This window comes from Haemaphysalis longicornis, unplaced genomic scaffold, assembly GCF_048455015.1.
Source record: "Haemaphysalis longicornis isolate Haplotype H1 unplaced genomic scaffold, Haemaphysalis longicornis Haplotype H1 scaffold_6, whole genome shotgun sequence".
NCBI classification, from domain to species: domain Eukaryota; kingdom Metazoa; phylum Arthropoda; class Arachnida; order Ixodida; family Ixodidae; genus Haemaphysalis; species Haemaphysalis longicornis.
The window spans coordinates 22910661-22931852 of record NW_027526407.1 but is presented as its reverse complement, the minus strand read 5'-3'; the positions used below and the strand labels follow the sequence as shown (position 1 = coordinate 22931852).

The window sequence follows — 21192 nt, the reverse complement described above, 5'->3', positions numbered from 1 at the left end:
TTGCTCGGAGCGAGAAAGACTCGTCATAGCGTATGCCCCTACAAGGTGATATCAAATGATTATCACTACGAAAATAAATGAAGGAGCTCACACTTATACCAACATTAACGGAATAACGGTTGTTGAGACGGCGAAGAAGCAAATCGGCGGCAATCGTGGACTTAAACCGTTGTGATGGTCGTGAAGGTTGTGTACAGCTTCGCTACATTCAAGTCCTACGCCTTAGTGTGAGCTTTCATTTTTTTTTGTTTTTCGTGGGCTATAACACCCCCTGAAGATATTTCTGGTTGTTCCAAACTAGCCAAACTACCGTCATGACTCGTGCCTCTCGGTAGTAGTCAGGGCAAAGGATATATTATGAACTTTGAGGACGAAGATAAGTTCATAACAAGTGCCAGCTTTCTTTTCTTTAGAAATGAATGACAGAAAATGAAAACAGCAATGCGTTAAAAGCAGCGTCAAAGATACGCGAGGTAAAAAAAAATTAAAGCCTCTTCGTCTAACGGCAAAAATGGTTCAAACGCGAAGCTTTCTTTTGCCGCAAACCACGTCGAATCAATCTTTATTATCGTGAGGGCTTCGTTCATTGTAGAGTGAACTCTAGTTCATTGTCATCTGAGTTTGGACTTTGGTGATGATGATGTCCTTAAAGTGTTTGGCACGTACCCTCTCGGGGAGATTGGCCGGGGATGAGGTGTTGACTGCGCACCTGCTCCTAATGAGCCCTTGTGGAAACCCTTTGTTTAAGTTGGCCCTCCTGCAGTGAGTTTTGGACGGAACGACTTGGATTCTGGACTTCTATTTTGGACTTTGAAGAAATTATCTCTCGACCAGCGAAAGCTTCGTGTTTCAACCACCTTTCACTTCGCTCACGTTCATCGTCAGCGTCAAACAAAGTTGCCTTTCCTGCAGTGAGTTTTCGCACACAGTTGCAATGAGTGACTCAAAGAAAGCTTCGCTTGAAAAGCAAACACAAAAATACACGGCGTCACGACAAGTGGAACAGAAACAAAGGTTACCAACAGATGACGCGGTCGCAGTGCGAACAGAAAAAAATGAATTGAAAAAACAATTGCGTGTGTCATGGCATAAGCGAGGGAGCAGGTGAAGAGTGTGGAGAGTTGCTGCGGGAGAGTGGAGAGGGTGTTACTGGGGAAGGAGAGCATAGACTACCGACTTTCGGCGAAAATGAGACATGGGGCCATTTTTTTTGTTGCGAGCGAGAGTGTTGCTGAAACACTTTTTGCAGGGTTCCTAGAAGATCCGTCTTGAGCAGAATAATTATGGGCATGAATGCTATTTATTTGATTTGAACGTCGACTCATCATAAAATATAAAGTGCTGAGAAGCAACAGAAGCGAGCAGGTTTTGATCTTTACTAACTTGAAACAGCCTTTGTGTCGCCAGAGAAGAGTGTAAACGACCTGACCTTGACTAAGCGTAGCTATGCGTTTCAACATAACGGCATAAAATAAAAACTTTTGCTTTCAGTCCACCCCCCCCCCCCCCACCCCATCACCCGCATTTCGTAAGCTCGAAAGTGCGTCGTAAAAGCGTTCGTTACAAAAGAATTCACACGAACGATAGCAGACGTAGTTTCACAATGGTGCATGTTCAAACGGGCAAGCTTGTGGTTTCGTCGAACAGCTAAAACTACGCGCGGTCAGTGTACCGGGCCTTTGTAGGGAGCGGCTTTTGGATTAGCGAAGACAACTTGAGTTTCTGCAACTTCAGTCAAATCAAAGTGCCCAGGGCTTGTCTGATTTGCATCGCGACGCCATTAGTATTGCATTGCGACGCATTGCGACGCCACCGCAGTTTGAAAAAACCGCGGGTTCTTACACTACCGAACAATGAACCGTGCGCAACGCAATTGAAGCGGGTCGATGCCTGCCGTCTTTGCCAAATTTTCCACCGCTATCGTTCCCAGCGATTTTGTAAAGAAATTAGATTTTTCCTAGGCCAGATGAACGCTGAAAGTTTTTCATGTGTCTGTATCTTTGCCGCTTGAATCATTCGGAAAAATATTGAAGATCAGATCATTCTCAGCGATTTGGTGAAGACGGTAACTTTTCCTTACCGATATTGTTAAGGAATCAAGTTTTTATTAGGCTAGGTGAACGCTGAAAGTTTTTTTCATGTGTCTGTATTTTGTGTTTAGAGCTGGTCCACTGGTCGGTTTTCTTCCTGGTGCGTCACTCACATGTGCGTCACGTGACACCCAGCTGTGACTCACATGTAAATCACTAAAAGTGCGGAGTCGGTGAATGGTGACCCATCAGTGGTCATCTACTGGTGACCAGCTGGTGGATCAGGTGTGGGTTACTTATGAATCATTACAACGGCCACCAGACTGCGATGAGAGTCCCAAGACCTAAAAATCAATAAATGAAGTGTTTATACACAATTTCCTTCATTGAATTTGTAACGAGCTCTGTCGGGAGTTGCGATTTGCATATTTGGGAACAGAAAAATCTGGCTTCTTTTCTATGTGACGTCGACTCTTCATACACGATGCTTCGCACATCACAGAACACGAGCGCTGTGGTTGATAGACATTTTTTTTCTCCTAATTAAAAACTGCGTGAACTCTAAAGTGGTTATGTGTACTGGTTGGTATATTATCCTCCACATAAACAGCGCCGCGAGCGACACACACCCACCTACACATACGCACACCAATATATCTTAAGAAGGTAATACACATACACACACACATTTCGCTACGATCATGAACACATGTACGTGGGCACACACGTCTGTACGTAAGCATGTATGCATACATACACACGCTCAAATACACGCGTAAACATGCACACATGCGTTAATGCAGCACCCACATACATTACCATATATGTGCGTTTAGAGGTAAATGCACCATGCATACACCAGAACCATGCATGAACGCACGGACATAAACATATCGACATAACAAATACATAGGCGCGTGCGTGTGCCAATACACACATACATGCACACATACGTAGATACTTGAATACGCGCATACCTACATACACTCCTTAACATAAATGCATATGTGCACACGCACCAAACGCACGACACGCACACACACAGGCACGCACACAAACACACAGGTGTATTCGAGGCTCAGTTCATGTGCTGGAGAAATTCTTCACCTCAAAGTTTCTTGTGTTGTGTAAGGTGTGGGGAATATAATAAAAATCCCCTCATCAATACATTCCATTTGTAGAATACACCCGGGTGAAGCAACTCACTGTTTCGATTGTTGCTTCGTACCCTCAGCCGATACACCATTTCACGTACCAAATCAGGTGCACGTACTGCAGAGTCGGATCGATGCCATGACGCATGTGGGTAGGCAGTAACAGCCGGAATGAATCATGTTTCCCGAAGTTAAATATGCTGCTACCCCGCCATGGCTGTTTGTTTCTGCAGATGACGAAGATGCTCAGAATACGAGCATTGAATATTCCCAAATCCTCCCGGCACAGCGCCTGAAAAAATGAAATGTACTCGTGGTAGAGCTCCCCAGAAGACCCAGCTGATTGCGGAGTCTTGTTTCTCTGTTCGAGGTTTCTGATTTCAACAGGGGCAGAAACGGTTCGTAGGGGAAAGCTCCTGGCTCTCTCAACCCACTTTCGCCTACATCCACCCTCGCTTTCTGTCGCAATGTCGGTAACTTTACTGTGTTGGCGCACGGCATTTTTTACGGCGTGTTGCGTCATTACAGACCCGTAATAACCGACTCAAAGAAAAGGCCATCGACACTATTCTCCTTAAGGAACCGACAAGAGACGTCACATTTCGGCCATCGGGGATTACTGTTTAGAAGGGTATATTGTTATGACCAGCCTTTTGAACATGCCGTTAATATATAAAATCATAAACACTTCCGTTTAACGACGACGATGTTGAACGCAAAGCTTTCTCGAGAGGGGCTCTTTGGTTTGCCAATCCTGCACTTCGAGTATGTGCTACTTTGGAGGTACGCACGACTCTTCTAGAATATCCATAGAAACTCTCGGGTGTGCACTCCGTAGGCCTAACGTTTGGGTTTGGGGTGTACGGTGCGAATCTGTACCTGCTGCTTGGCGTTCGCTTAGCAATCGGATAGCCGCCGGCTTCATAACGCAAAAGGACCCATGATCGATTTCTGTCACGGGAAGCGTTTTTTCTTTCGCCCAACTTGTTCCACCTTATTTCTGAGATTCACAGCGCGAAAGAACGGGACAACAGAGGAGTGGACAGTGTTAGTCTACTCCTCTGTTGTGCCGTTCTTTCGCTCTGTCAATCTCAGAAATATGTACCAAATGGCCCGCCTACAATCCGTGTTCCATCTTATTTGGTCATGTGCAGCCTTTTCAGACTGTCGTGCGCAGTTGGTCACAAGCGCCCCGGTTCCGATGTCGGTGTTAGAGCATGTCGAATATGTTAGGGACAACCCCGAAAGCTTAGAAAAAATCACAGACTTTGCCCTAACAAATGGTCTGACCGACTACCTTTTCAAGTTCACCAGTCACAAATGAACACCGGTGCGCATCCGTCTTGCCCCACCAACCGTAATGTGCCATCAAGAACTATGCCGGACACCCCCTCCCCTCAGGGGAAGGCCAGTGTGTGTGCGTTGCTCCAACGGAACTTTGAGAGACAGCTATAGTGACAGCTGCAGTGAAGCTTGAAATTACTTAGATGCACCACAACTACTTAGTGTTGTCTCTCCCAATCCTCTTTTCCATTCCCTACCCACAGGGCTTTATAGCCTCCTCTATGCAATAAAGTAATCCATTCATTCTTTCACTTCACCCAGGATCATTCATCATCATCGTCAGAGAAAGTTGGCTTTCCTGAAGGGCGTGCTGGCGTACAACGGCCTCAGTGAGGACACTAAAGCTTAGCTTTATTTGTATTATCGCCTATCTTTTTAAGGAGTTATCAGGTAGGAGATATTCCCGGGGACTTTTATATGAGCCACCGCATTGCTGACCTAGTTGAGCTCCGTTAAGATTCTGCGGTTTTCCGAGCCCGGGCGGTTTTTCGACCGCCGCCCAAACTTCTCGGCTCATTACAATCCACGGCTGAAAGCAAGGCACGCTGCAGGGCTGCAAAGCCGAGAATAAATTTGCAGTAAAGTCTGCTGGGGCTCGGAATTCCTATGGGAGTCGTGGATGAGAAGTTGGGATGAGCGCCGGGGGCAAAATTGGTGAAAACTTCGGCAGAGTTTAAAGGAACTGCTCGGCGTCCCGCAGCGTGATTCCTGCTATAATGAGTTAGGGGAACTGTGGAGGTGGGGGTGAGAAGAGAGTGGAAAATGCCAGGGCATAGGTTATTGCTGGTTATGCTCATGTGCAAGGAATGCGATGCACAAATCACCCGCCAGTGGGGAGCATTTACAATAGAAGGATCGACATTTGGGCGAGTAGGTGTTGGTTGAACATATTCTAATACCAGCGTAAAAACAGACACTAGCCGAAGTGACAACAGCAGTGCCGTCCTGTCATTTTCTTTCGCTAGTGTCTGTGTTTTTACGCTGGCATTCGATTATGTTCAGCATTTCCAGTGTTGGTGTCCCTGCTACCTTATATCTAATACGTCCCAATGAGAAGTCATGGATGCGCGCATGTATGTATGTATGTATGTATGTATGTATGTATGTATGTATGTATGTATGTATGTATGTATGTATGTATGTATGTATGTATGTATGTATGTATGTATGTATGTATGTATGTATGTATGTATGTATGTATGTATGTATGTATGTATGTATGTATGTATGTATGTATGTATGTATGTATGTATGTATGTATGTATGCATGCATGCATGCATGTATGCACGTATGTATGCAGGTATGTATGTATGTATGTATGTATGCATGTATGTATGTATGTATGTATGTATGTATGGATGGATGGATGTATGCATGCATGCATGCATGTATGCATGTATGCATGTAGCATGTATGTATGTATGTATGTATGTATGTTTTATTTTGTTGGATTTAAAGGAGCCATGAAGAGAAAATACAACTTCGTTTAATTTGAAAGAACTAGGATTCAGTATCTCACTCAGCTCCATTAGGGCCACAAAAGATGTTTTTTAACGAAAAAAAGCAAGAAGTATTTAAAAACTTTCAAATTTCGCGCCACAGTGACGTGTTATGAGCAAGAATGACGTCATACTGGCCAACAGTAAAATATAATTTTCAGTGCGTTAACTGCACGTTAGCATTCAAGTGATGCGGTCAAATGGAACTAGAGGCCACATTACAGACGTCCAGTCATGTGTCGTCGCGACAGGTCAGTTAGGCGGCCGCCAATCGCACAAACAAGGTTCCGTGACGTCATAGAAAAGTTGCGGGAAATTGGCTAGGGGGTCGCCACGGCTTCACGCGTTTTCTTTAATATCTCCGCTATTTGTTCGAAGATTGCGATGATATTGGTATCGTTGTTATCCAGACTAAGCGGTCTGTCTAATAAACCCGACTTGTATTTTGTTTTCATGGCTCCTTTAACGGTCTACGCTAAACCCTATAGGCTTGAGTTCAGTATTTAAAGTCTCCAATACAGGAACCAGAACGCCCAAGGACTTCGTGCGTAATTAGTGTACATGCGAAAGTCAATATTCTAAGCCGGGGTAACACTTAACAACACGCCAGTGCAAGCGTTCCTGCTCGAGCGGGCCCACAACATGGTGGCATTCAACAGCGTGACCACTTAATGGGGCCATGCAGACAAAACCCAAGTTTGGTTCACTAGAAAGATTGCCTCGTTAGAATCATACTGACACCAGGCTTAACGCAAACTTTGCTCAAATAAGTCACATAATTAGAAAAAAAAATGAATGGCCATGCGATTCACTAGCTTCTTTCCCGCAACAGAACCTATGATGTGATACGTGGCAGCTCTGCGATTGGCTGAGGCCGCCAAAAACAAACGCACATTAGGCAGGGCTTATACACTTGCCGAACGAGCTATTTGCACTTAAATTAATGGCACAGCCTTTTTATAGCAAAAAGAATGGCGGGACAAACAGTGGAAGTTACGAAAGTGCACGTAAACATAGAAGTACCAATGCGTAGTGCTGTTGGTACTCCGCGCACTAAGCTTGCTTTAGCTGCACAGCACTGCGCAGCTTTGCGGTTGTTTCAGAAGGCGCTGGCCGATTGACGTAAGCGACGGTGTCTTGCGTGACCATATTGGTCGAGCGAACATCACGTTTCACCAAACGATTTTCTACCTTAACAAAAACAAGTCCGGTACAAATACGGTCGAAAAAAAAGTAAAGGCAGAAAACGGCCCTTCGCGGTATGGTGGCGCCATCTAGGTTGACTAACGGTAAACAAGGCGCCGGAGTCGGCTGCAAAGCGGTTCTTGTGTTGCCATTGCATGCGTTGCGAAAATACACGATTTGGCGGGAGAATAAAAATTTTAACTTTGATTAATTTCTCAGTGAATAAAGCATCGTTTGCTTCCGGACAAACGCAGGAGGGCAGTACAAAAGACGGGATATTTTAAGTAAAACAAACTTGTATTCTGTCTGCATGGCCCCGTTGACCAGGCCATGAAGACAAAATACAATATTGTTTAGTTTGCAAAGGGCACAGTGGTAGCTCACTCCGCTTCATTTCAGCCACGAAAGACGTTTTATAATTAAAATAGTGCAACTACAGTAGAATCTCGATAAACCGAAATCGCCTAAACGGAATTGCCGCTTAAATAGAACAATATCCTGTAACTTGGTTGGTTTTGTATTCGGATAACGTAAAAAAAACTCGGTAATCGGAAGTAATATTTCCCCGTTACCGTGTAAACGGAACCAGACATGTATCATCTTATGTGAAACGTATTAGCATGAGAATAAGCTTTTTACGGTACGGCCGTCTTTTTTTGTCTTTTTCTTCCTCCATATTTTTTTTAACCTGGTAAGCCTTGTCTCATTAGTGGTCAGCCGTGTTAGCGCAACAAATGCAACATCGCAGTTCTTGTTCGAGTCGTTCTGTGTCTATTAAAGACGCCGAGGATACAGGGCTCAGCTCCTGCCGCTTCGTTCGTGCCATCGAGGTACTTCGAGCTTCATTACCACGTTGCCGTCTTCTAAATTCGGTGGCTCGAAAGCACTCGCGAATGTGAAGCCTCTAGCCTCCGTGGATATGCAGTTGCGTGTACTCGAACAAAAATAATTGATGCTATTTTTAGTGCACAGCGACTCATTGTTACGAAATGAACTTTGTGAATGCTGAGCCTAAACCTCTTGTAGTTTTCTTTCTTCCTGAAAAACTATCAGCTGCCTTCACGTTCTAGTGCTTACAGTTCCATGAAATGGTAATAAGTGTGTACGCTCATAAATTTGCACTTTCACACATCTATCTCGGTGAACGGAACTTCCGTTAAACGGAACTAATTTTTTTCGGTCCCTTGAAGTTCCGTTTATCGATAGTATACTGTATAGAAAGATTTCCGAATTTCGCGCCATATTGACGTATAATGGACCGGAGTGTCGTGCCTTGTACTGCAGTAGAAACAGTTTTATCAGTGTTTCAACTGCGCGTTAGCCTACAAGAGACACGACCAAAGCATCTAGACGCCCCACTGCAATCTGCCAGTCAAGTTTTTTTCGGCAGCTTTTGTTGTCGGCTGCCAATCACGCAAAGATGATTCTGTGAAGTCATAGAAAATATTATACACCCCTCCGTCTAACGACGGCAATGGTTGAACGCGAAGATTTCTCGTGATGGATTCTTTGCTGTTGGAGTTTGGACCGAGTTTCGATCACGTTGAAATAAAGCAATAGGATAGACGCCGGCTTCGTAACGCGAGCAACCCAGGTTCGATTCCGGATACTGAAGCATTTTAAGTGCAGAGCACTTTAGGGGCTCGCCTTGTCGTCGTAGCTCGCTCGCTGGACCCAAGTAGAGCCACACGGCGTTCCGTCGTAGCGGCTGTCGTCACGGCGTTCCACAGAAGCTTCGAAAACCAAGAGCGGTTTGTATAGTCATACGCGTTCGAAACTCGTGAACCTCTGGCGCTTGTCATACATCTACCCGTTATTTGGCGCAAAAAAAAAAAAAAAAAAAACTGTAGGTAGATTTGATGCAAAATTTGCGTAATTAACCGGCAGCGCCAGCGCCGATTTATTTTAGAACGCTCATTGGGTTGGTTTTGCGATAGTAAGGGGAAAAAAGTGTCAGTGCAACGCCGCCACGTGCGGGAAGAAAAGCAAACACAAAAAGAACAGAAATCCCGCTGGCGCAGTTTCAGGCAGGGGGCGCGCGAGCACTGCGAAGGCGGGAAATTTGAATTGCATTGGGTGGTAGCAGTGAGCGGATAACGGGTAGCGGCCCATTATGCAAATCACTGATCTGCACTTCTGACAGCTTTCACATTCAGTGGAACGGCTTTAATTTTTGTTTTTCTTTTCTCTTCACCCTCGATCATTCATCATCCTCGTCAGAGAAAGTTGGCTTTCCTGCGGGGCGCTCTCACGTTACAGACGCCATCAATGAAAACATTAAAGCTTCGCTTTAAAATCACCGGAAAGAGGCTGAGGTGTAAGCAGTGTTGAGTATGCTTTATTTAATATCTCGAATATTTGTGTGGAGTTTGCGATAGATATATCGTTTGTCGGCACAAAACGGGGTTTTTGGTGAACCAGGCTTGTATTTTGTATTCTTGGCCCCTTCAGCAGCATTTTGGCCTGGAAGTGCGGCCAGCCTGTTAACGTACCACTGTATCGTGGCTTCTAAGGTTCTTTAGGATTTGCAGCGGTCAACAAAGGCTAGCGAGAATTCAGGACTTGGTTTTGCAGGAAAAACAACGATCACCAAAAGAATTCCCGAATCGAGACGGAAAACTGTGCAGAAACTCATGGCCAGACAGGTGCGCGTTGCTATAAAAAAGTAATTATAACTTACTTGACGGTCACCCATAAAAACTGTAAGCACGCTACTCGTTTGTGGGCGTCGAAAGGAACGAGCTTCCAAATGTGGGACGTAATTAATAACACTCTAATAATGCTGGCGCTCAGAAGGAGAAATATTTTTGGAATCCGTGTTTCCGCGTACGCCAGGTGCGCACGCCTGATACCGGGCGCATGGTAGTCACGGAAAGTCGTTCAGTAGCTCCGTAATGCCATCGCGCTAATAACCCCATCACCCTAAGGATTTTCTCGATCCCTGCAAACTTAACCCTGGTGCGGCAGTTCACTGCCTCTGGGCAGCGGAAAATGGCGTATAAAGATTTCAAGCGCTGCACAGTTTTTTTACTCCAAAACTTCATCCACCCGCGCTTTGCCCCCTTTTTACCCGGGGATCACCCATAAAGTGTCCAAATTTTATGTTAGCTTAATCCTCCGCGACATTTACTTTGATCAGGCCAGTGGGCGACCATTATACGCATATCATACGCCGCCAGTGCGTATTTAGTAAGGCTACACGTAAGCCGTAGCTGACGCCCAAGTACGATGCTGGAGAGAGAGAGACGAAATTTTTTTATTGAACTAAGGTGGGTCCTCATTTCAGGTAACCATGTGCCAGTGCACGCCAGCCATGATATTTTTTCTGCTCTCTGCAAATCGAATCTTGATGCATGCTCTAGTTCTTTAAAAACGAGCGCACCGCACTTAGAAGTATTTTAAACCAGTATATATTTTAAGACCTTTAAACTTTTCCGGAAGTTCGACGCACGCAATGTAGAATTTGGAAATAGACGAACATTGAACGTGCTTCGTTAGCTCTAAGTTTCGCGAAAATCTGCTTTAAATACGTTGCTCTAAGGCGCGAATTACTATGTAAATTTCAAAAGTAAACCCAGCACACTGCGTTTGACTTGCCCGTTGCTTCTTCGATGCTTCAATTCGCTGAATCGATTAGTTTCCAGGTCACGAGAAAATGAGTATAAAGATTTTCTGGGCTTCATGTCGCGCGAATGTCCTCCCTGTAAACTCCGTTGTACTTAAGATGAAAGATGCGATTTCCCTGGCGTTAGTCAACGGTTTCTTTAGTTTGGAACTTTCACGGCGTAAACGAGCCTCTACTGCGCTTGCCTGCGAAAAGTACTATAATCAGCGAGGAAGTATTCTTAAGGCGCCAGGGCTTCTACAAGTACAAAAAACAAAACAAAAGAATGTTGTGAGGTAGGCGAACTACTAATTTACGGTGCGTCCTAGAGGCATTTTTGTATAATGACATTCTTGCTCGGAAACACGGGACACCAATGAGGGTCACAGTACAGGACCTTGTGTCATCTTTTTGTGCAGTCATGTCGTGGCACCAGGTAGCACAAGAATGACTTAACGCATTACTTACACATAGCGGATAATGGATGGCAGAAATACGGAAGAAGGACAAAAGCTCATACAAGAAGTTTTGGAGCCATGTAAAATTACTAAGCTCAAAAAACGATATCCGTCAAAAATTCTTGATTGTAGATGGGAAACATTTAGAAGGGGAGCACGCGTTAGCGCATATTATTCGAGTGTTTAGTGAGAAGTTTAGGGCAATAGAGATAGGCAAGCCTGCGCCGATAACATCAGCGCTACAGAAGACTGCAATCATCGTCTCCTGTATTTTATGGGAGGTGATGCTGCAACTGATAAACCTGCTTGGACCTAAAAGTAAGGCATCGTTTATGAGGGCAATTGATAAGGTGATACAAACCAAATACCGGAGGTTTGGCTAGAAAGTAGGATGCATTTAATTTATAAAGGCAGAGGCAACAAATCCAGTATTGAACCATACAGACCACTCATAGAAACGTCAGTGGTTTACAGATTCGTAATGCAGGCGATAACAACAGAAATTCAAGCCGCGGCTATGACGTCACTCCCCTGGAATGCGCCGACCGGCGAGGCGGGCGCGGCGGCGGAGAAGCGCGCGGTGGCGGTGGCGGCTTCAGCACGCAGCTGTGCGGCGTGTGACGGGACCGCTCCTCGCGCATGCGCAGCACGGCTCTCCAGGAGCCACGCGCAACTGCTCAACCTCGGCCAGTGTAGCTCACGCTACAAAAGTATTTTGTACCTAATAAGTTTTTTGTGCCTGCTCTAAGCAGCGCTAGTATTAAACCAATAGTATAAAACATAGGTATATTAGCCCTTTTTGGTAAGATGACCCGTCATCACTCCGCTACATGGGGGAAACCAATAGCAATCATCACCACCGTCATCACCACCATAATTCTGTTCAAGGCGACAAATACGTGCAGCAACTTGCAATCTATTTAGTGCTTGATGAGCGCCCTAAGCACGGAAGCGTATTCTTGAAGCTCCTTTATTCTGTTCTCTCCACTCATCGCCTAGGTCAGGGACCATACGGGAAGTACACACTCTGGCTTTCGGCAATAAAAACTTAAAATTTTTTGGTCTAAAAGTTTTTAACGTAACACTTTGTCTTTCTACGTGAATTGGCATAGGGGAACTAGTGTTGATACAAGAGCTAAAAAACAGACAACAGTGTTCATACACTGATAAAACTCAATCTTCAACTCATAAATAGCGTTGTTTGAGCATTTTAGCTTTTTTGTTTCCAATGTTCTATCAGTTGGGAATATTTCTAAGACTTTAGACTGTTGGTATCTTTGACTTGTTGCAGCTTTCAATGAATTCTGTGGAAAAGAAGATATCGACCTGCTGTCACCGTATTCAACTAATTCCGTTTAGTCTAAGATGGGTTCATACCACACAGTACTGATGATTTGAGCTTGCTTAGTACTTGGGGAGCGAGTAGTGGTCGTTGAGAACATTTTGTTTAGATGTGCGCTAGGCTAAAGGGAGTCGTCCCGAGTTGCTGATTACAGCATCATCATTACTGTAGTACTCACCAGAATAACCATCGCCATAACAACAATTTTTATTTTATTTAAGGACGTGTTAAGGACATATTAGTAGAAATTAAAAAGAAGAAATGGGCATGGGCAGGGAATGTTATTCGAAGGCAAGATAACCGTTGGTCATTGAGGGTAACAGAGTGGATCCCTAGAGAAGCCAAGCGTTGCAGGGGGCGACAGAAAGTTAGATGGGCAGATGAAATCAAGAAGTTTGCGGGGATAAATTGGTCGCAGTTAGCACAGGACTGGGGTAATTGGAGAATAATGGGAGAGGCCTTTTCCCTGCAGTGGGCGTAGATAGGCTGGTGGTGATGATGATGATGATTCACTTGGCGTAACTGCATAGATAGTGCAGTCTCAGGCTTGACAACTACAAAATCCCGCGTGGTGCAATGTGGCGCAAGTATGCACCGCGAAATTCATTCGGACTTTAGGCAGAGTATGGCGATTAAAGAGCGTTCATTAGCGGTTACAGTGACGGGAAGCCCATTCACTTTTCGTTTGGGATGGCATACCTTTTCAGATTTCGCGCAATTTCCGCCTCGACAAAAAGGAATGAAAAAATGCCGAAGCTTGCTCTAAGTCGCACAAGGGTTGAACCACAGCGGAGCTGGAGGGTTTCTTTCTATGTACGCACTGAAGGACACACCACTACGCATTGCATTAGGTCTGCAATTGTTTATTATATGTCGCGTCGTCGCTTTTTACTCTGCCAGTAGTAGTCATCGTCATATTCAACTATATCGTCGTCTTCCTCATGCATAACTGGGTGAACTGGATCGTTCAGTTTGTAGGCTTTCAACTTCCTCTTAAAGTGGAACGCGTTAGCGCGCGCTAGAACCGGCCGCAACCGGCTTCGCGAACTGGGCGTCTGTAGCGTGAGCTGTCTTGGGCTCCCCCCTTGAGGTGCGGACGCGAGTGAACTGCTTTCTTGGTATTTTTTGCGAGCGCCCCACGCAAGCCTGGACGACGTCGGGCGCTCCTCGTAAAGCGCGTGCTTACGTGCGCGGTAAACGGTGGAAGTAACTATGCCCAGTGTTTTCGGATGACGCCGCACACACTACGACAAGCAACATCAGCTCCGATGTAAAAAGAATGCTTGATTTCACTTCTGCCATTGCTACCTTTGTAAGATGTCAGGCGCGCTGGATAGAACTTTTTGCATTAAAAAGAGAGGTAGTTGGTTAGTCGCTAACAAACTCTGACATTATTCATAAAGAAACTGGCTGGAGTTATAAACATCTTATAAGCACATGCTCAGGTTATTGCACGAGAGAACTGGGCCAGCCGCGTCTAGAGTTCTTGTTCACCCGACACGCTAATTTTCTGAAAAAAAAAAATCTGTATTCAAATGTACTCGCCGAGGTGGCTCAGTGGCTAAGGCATCGCGCTGCTGAGCACGAGGTCGCGGGTTCGATTCCTGGCTGCGGCGGCCGTTTTTCTGATGATGGCGAAAAGCAACAACACCCGTGTACACGAGATTTCGGCCCACGTTAAAGGCCCCCAGGTGGTCAAAATTAATCCGGAGCCCTTCACTATGGCACGCCTCATCGCCTGCATTGCGTCGGCGCGTTAAATCAATCAATCAATCAATCAATCAATCAATCAATCAATCAATCAATCAATCAATCAATCAATCAATCAATCAATCAATCAATCAATCAATCAATCAATCAATCAATCGATCAATCGATCGATCGGTCAATAATTTAAATAAATAATTAGAATTAATAATATAAAAATTGATTATATAATTAATTAATTAATATAAATAATTAATAAATTGTATTCAAATGTGCCGTTCACCTGCTCCATACTTCTCGCCTTATGGCTGACGCCCCCTGTGAGGACACGCTTTTATGCGTTCTGGGTGGAGTGTATTAAGAAATTGCAAGCTCGTCTACCACCTACAAATGTCCGTGAACGCACAGAAATCCCCTTTGCATATGAAATTAGATAAATTAAAAACTTTTAATAAGAAAGTAGCGTCAAGCCACATGACTTGGTCAGTTTTCCGCATAACTTGGTCAGTCTGTTTGGGACCGAGAAAACCACGCCCATGTCATACAGGTTAGCAACATTTTTTAACCTGTGCGACATCTTGTGAATAGACAGAACGTTAACTCCCAATGAGAAGCCGTCAAGAAAAAAAACCCTGCCAAGTGAAACATACCTCTTTCTTTGGCCGTTGTGCAACGTGTGTTGTTTAGCTGATATCGATGTTGTGTGGCTAAACTTATGTAGGCCAAGCTGGGCGATTCCTAGAAATACGTCTGCAAGAACATAAAAACGCTTAAAAATCAAAGCAGGACTTCCAACTCTGGGAACACTGCACCACGCGCGGCTGTTCACCTAACTTCTGCGATATTACAGATTTGTCACGGCATCGAAATAAAACCACTCGAGAGCTGATAGAAGCGTTTCGCATAAAAAGTCCGACGATAGATGTGTTAGTGCCCCCTCAATTTTTACAACCGACAAAGAATACTTTTACGTGTGTTATTCATTGCGATCGTAGCAGTTTCTTGGTATGTTATGGTTTCGTTCTTTTAGTGCCCTAACCCTTCGATTGTCGCGTGTACCCCGGTATTCCCTAAAAAGTTACTTTCATGGTTTTATCTTGGGCGAGATGAACGCAACAGGTGAGGTGTTACAAGGGTATATCTGTGTTCCTTTTCAATAAACATGTAGTGGCGAGTTACCACCGTGTCATCTCCGTTTTTCTAGTTTAGTCTCTTTCGTGTGAGCGCTTCCACCATCAATATGGACAGTTACCAACTAGCCCAATTGTCCATTCTACTGTAGTAAAATGAAGGTTCGTGTGAGCTAAAAAAACGTTGCCAGCTAAAACAAATTCTACCAATTTGCTCCAGTCCCTAATAAGACATTCCGAGCCTCAAAACCTAATAAAATGAAAGGGACGCATACAGTAACTGTCGAACATGTTTTTTTTGTGTCGGCATTGTGTCATTCAATACAAGTAAAAACTCATTTTATAACTTAGCGGAAGGCCAGAACCTCGAGTTGATTGCGGACCTCAGAGTAGGCGAAAGCTAAAGCCGCTACTCACAGCCGCGTACATGAAATACAATGATTACTTCACACTGTTTTGCAATTCAATTTGGTTTTAGACATGAGAGTTTGCATATTTACCTTTTTTATAAGTCACATAGACGTTTTCTTCATTCACACACAATTCATATTGACGAAGCCTCCTGAAGAGTGCCTTAGATTTTACCTTAATATTGAATAGTCTACCGTCACAGCGGACGTCGGTCAATCTACCACAAGGATTGAAGGATTGGACAGAAAAAGAGCAATTCGAAAACATCTTTTTTATTTAAAAAAAGAGGCGCGAAAAAAAAAAAAACAGCCGTAAAATCTGAGTACGACCGGTAAATTGGAAACTTTAACGTTATAAGTAATGTTTATCTCCCTTCCGTCTATTTTCGCGCTTCAAGTCTCACGGCATGATCATTATGTAGCGCCTGTAATAGAGACGTGCCCCAGACCATAGTGAGCCACAGAAATTCCGGCGGACCAGCAAAATAGCAAATTTTAATATATTTAGTCTACAACGCAGGATGGTGACCCGGAGTCCGTTTTGTGGCGGAAACTTGAATAATAGCTTTGAATCCGGAACTCGTCTGCAAAAAGTAGTTGGTGTTTTGAGGTCGGTTCTATAAACGCCGGAAGCCCTTTTTAAGGAAGGAGTACTACTGCATATTAAAACTTGTTTGGTTGGTTCATAGGCGTACCACCGCGCTGAGACACTCAGCTCGTGTTATTATAAAGGAGCTTGAACTTCCCCAAACTAGGCTACTTTGACCTTTTAGGTTGCGAATTCTATGCTTTTTATTCTGCGCCACCAAGGTCGTTTCTTTACGCGCCCTTGTGGGTGCGTAACGACCGGGACACACTCCATCAACTGCTTATTAAACGCGCATTCTTGTGACATATATCTGAAGCCATTCTGCTCTTCTCGCAGTCCTCCTCGAGGACCCATTTATTTCCTGGCCGTAGGACTTCGCAATTCATAAAAAGACAGCTTTAATTTTCGGAACCGGAAAAAATATCACGTCCTCCCCATAAACCGTTGTTCTAACTTCGCACGAAGCACCCGAACTTCCAAAAGAAAACAAAATTCTACGCCCGTTTAAAGATGGTGTCATCTTATCATCTGGACACCACAGCAGAAACCACGAAATAGAGTAGAAGTAAACAGTGCTCCTCCGCATTCTCGAAAAGTTAAGTTTTACGCGAGTGAGAAAACGTTTTCCGATATGTCAATTACTAAACCAGGCGTCTCTCAGAATATCCTTTCAAAACGCTACTTTGGTTAAAAGTCCTCCTAGAGTTTTTCTATTTCTGCTGTTTCTTTAAAAGTATTTGGATACACGTCATGCGTGAACGTGGCCACTTGGATATTGAGCGTGTGTCGATTATTCTTTAGCGCCACTGGTCAGGAGGGAATCCGAAACTATGCGCTCATGGGCAGAGAACATTAGGCATTACGTACCCACTGGTAGCATCTTGTACCAGCTAGAATTTAGTTACTCCGCAGAGCGATTACCGTTTGAAAACCACAAACTTTGCGCCAACCAACTAAACTCGCGAGAACCAATAAACCACAGGGACGAGCTCTATTCTGTGTAAATGGGCGATATGAACTCGAAAGCTTCTCCCGGTTCAGCCCCCGAGCGCCACACACAAGGCCAGAGCCGTTGGTGCAACCTCGTATGAGTACACACCTTGTGTACAGATTGATTGACTATGAGTTTGATTGATTGATTGATTGATTGATTGATTGATTGATTGATTGATTGATTGATTGATTGATTGATTGATTGATTGATTGATTGATTGATTGATTGATTGATTGTGGGGTTTAACGCACCGCTGCTACACAGGCGACGTGGTGATCGGTAGTGGCGCCGGATTAATCTTGACGATCTGGGGATCTTTAACTTGCGCCGAAATCTCGAACACACGGGCGTTTCGCTTTTCGCATCGATCAGAAAATCGGCCGCTGTGGCCGGGAATAGAACCCCCGTACACCTTGTGTATCAGATCACTGTAACACTAGTTCAGTTCAGCGGGCCGCTCCCCGTGCGATACTTTTCTCCAAATCTATGTGCACGGGCAGCACGGACAAACGACATCGCTTGTGTAGCTGTGTTGTCCAAGCATCGCAGCGCAGACTTCCAGAGAAATGTGCTGAAATTGACCGAAACACGAGACAACTGAGCGCAACTTGCAGAGTTCTTGCTGAGAAAAACGATAGAGACGGGTCAGCTATTAGATTGTACTACACTCCTTCGAAACCGCCTTCACAGTCTGGGCTGGTGCATTGGCTATGGCGTTGCGCTGATAGGTACAGTTTTCTGGGCTTGATTTCTGACCGATATTTAGTAGTACTTCCTCACTGTCTGTTTGGTTTCAAAAAGATTTAATTTGATTCGTCCTATTTTTACGAATGTGCATACGGGCAGTTTCATGCTCCGCAAGCGTTTTCGAAGGATAGAGAGCAGGTTGGTCAGTCCACCCTTCCGGTTTCCCTCTCACTTTGGCCTACCGGGACTTGGCGTATATACGGTCGGCGCTGAACTTAAATAAATAGCCGAACAAAGAGAACGCTAGCCGAACATTAACAGAAGCAGCAACGAATGTTTGTAGATACCTGTTGAAATTTAAAATATAATTTTCGACATGTTATGCGTTAGGGAGTACTTTCTCGGTCTTTTTCTCGGTGTGTGTTCAAAGAAACGGTTCGGGAACAAAGTCGCATGTATAAGTCTGCGCATACGCGTGACGTCCACCTATTTCGCGCCAGCTGTAAGGAACAATGATTTATTTCGTATAACCGTGTTTTTCGTGCTATTTTTATAACTCCACTGTCACTTTTAATGTGTACTGTTGGTAGGCGGCGTTTACTTTTTTGTTTTCAGCACTACATGCGCTGTGCAACCGACCATTTGTTGATCACTATTACGAATGAAAGGTGCAACGTTATGGGGACAGAAAGAAAGCGCAGTGGGTCAGGGGACAAACGCGTTTTAAGGACATATTAGTAGAAATTACGAAGAAATGGACGTGGGCAGGGCAGGTAATGCGAAGGCAATTGGATAACCATGGGTCATTAAAGGAGCCATGAAGAGAAAACAAAAGTTTGTTTTATTCGAAAGATTAGGTATTTCATAGTACCGCCAGCGCTTTCCCGGAAGCAAATGATGCTTTATTCACTGATAAATAAGGCAATTTAAGCCAAAATTTTAAATCTCCCGCTAAAATTGAACATTCCGTGACGTGTACAATGGCGTCATAGAGTCGGTCCATGAAACAGATACTTAGTATGTCGACTCCATATAGCACCCACACGCGGGAGTCGATCGAGACGGCGGCCATTTTAAAAATACTAGTAAAACCTAGTGCACCCGCAGCCCTAGTCATGGAATCGCCTGATCCGGAGAACAAAACTCTCGCCGAGGAGCTCGGGCTTGCATTTAACAACCTCACACCACAATAACGCTCAATGCTTCTAAGTGCACGAGCGGCAAGAGTTGTGGGATACGCGGTGGACGGGAAAGCGACCATTCCGCGATAGCCACAACAGACGAACGCCCAGCCGTCGGCACCGCTGCCTCGTCAGCCCCGTCGCGACGGACGAATATAGACTGGTACGTATGTGCCGTATTTTGATTACAGTTAATAATAGTTCAATTTCAGTAGCAGTATCACTTATGCCAGTTGGCCGGTGTCGTGTATGGAAAGCCGTTCGCGCGAGCTCTCTGCTTCGACCAGAAAGATACGAGCGTCAATGCGCGGTGTTTACGGCATTTTTTTCCCCAAGGTCAGAGCGATTTGACGAAGTCGGCAACGAGCGCCAGCATGTTCCAGGAGTGAGCTAACGTAAGGGTCCCTGCCGTAACTGAACAAACTGAAGTTTTCAGTGGTTGTAAACTGGAAACGAGCTCGTAACGACAGCAGCAAACCAACACCATTCGAAACTTACGCGACGACTGGCACTATCTCGTCGCTTCTTGCTGTTCCTTACTCCCCTCGTTTCTATTTTTACTTTTGCTGGTTGGCGATATGACGGCCAACCTCCTGTGAAGGGATTACGATACGAAGCAAGGTCGCGGCTGTGCGTGCTGGAACGGTTCGTTGGCCCCGAAGAGCCTCGAACCCGAAAATTCGTCTGCGCGACGGCGAGATGTCGAGCTCGGCCGGCGCGCTAGTTTCGTACGCATTGGCGCACACGCTTGCGAGTTCGTTCGGACCTTCAACCGTTTACTCCACCGTTCTTTGTCATAAAAAGAATGTGCGGTATGTTTCACGGGCATTCAGCTCGCTATGCAAGCTGTAAGCCCTGCCTAACATGCGTTTGCTTTTGCCGGCCTCCGCCAATCGCAGAGCTTAGCCCATGTGACGGCATAGGTTCTGTTGCGGGAAATGAGCTGGTGGGTCGCATGAACATTCCCGTTTTTCCTAATTATGTAGCTTATTTGAGCGAAGTTTGCGTTATAAGTGGTGTCGTTATGGTTCTAACGAGGCAATCTTTCGAATGAACCAAACTTGTGTTTTCTCTTCATGGCTCCTTTAAGGGTAGCAGAGTAGATCCGTAGAGAAGGAAAGCGTGGCAGGGGGCGGCAGAAAGTTAGATGGGCAGATGAGATCGAGAAGTTTGCGGGGACAAATTGGTCGCAGTTAGCACAGGACCGGCATAATTGGAGAATAATGGGTGTTAAGAAAGGGGCGGGCGAAGAGAAGCAGAGAGGCAGGAGGCCACCGTTCCGAGCAGTTTCTTCTTCTTCTCATTATTCCTCTACCTCTTTTTCTACAATGGGAAAGGCCTTTGGCCTGCAGTGGGCGTAGACATACTGATGATGTTGTTGCACCCGCCGCGGTGGCTCAGTGGCTAAGGCGTTGTGCTGCTGAGCACGAGGTCGCGGGTTCGATTCCCGGCCGTGGCGGCCGCTTTTCTGATGGAGGGGAAAAGAAAAAACGCCCGTGTGTACGAGATTTCGGCGCACTTTAAAGATCCCCAGGTGGTCAAAATTAATCCGGAGCCCTCCACTACGGCGCGCCTCATCGCCTGCGTTGCGTCGGCGCGTTAAACCCTACAATCAATGATGATGTTGTTGCTGTTGTTGGTGGTGACGATGATGATTAGGAATGAGGTTTCTGATCCGGGTTTTCCTCGCTCTTTGCTTATTTGCGCAGCCAGCTCAAGATTCTGCACTTTTAGCGAGTACAGGTGTGACAACCACCGCTGCGTCGCCGATAACTTGGCCTGCGATGGTCACAACAACTGCGGGGATAACAGCGACGAAAGATGCGGTAAGACAACGACGTGGAACAATTTTCTTTCCGTTAAGTGTTTGCGCAGGG

At 45.2% G+C, this 21192-nt stretch overlaps 1 protein-coding gene across 1 annotated transcript in view; it reads left to right on the top strand.

Moving 5' to 3' along the window:
- The window catches only part of LOC144142938 (uncharacterized), a 48618-nt gene that overhangs the window by 11787 nt on the left and 15639 nt on the right, over positions 1-21192 (top strand). Inside the window, exon 3 of the mRNA XM_077674769.1 lies at positions 21025-21141. Within this exon, the coding sequence (XP_077530895.1) occupies positions 21025-21141 (117 nt within the window). The remainder of the gene's footprint in view (positions 1-21024; positions 21142-21192) is intronic.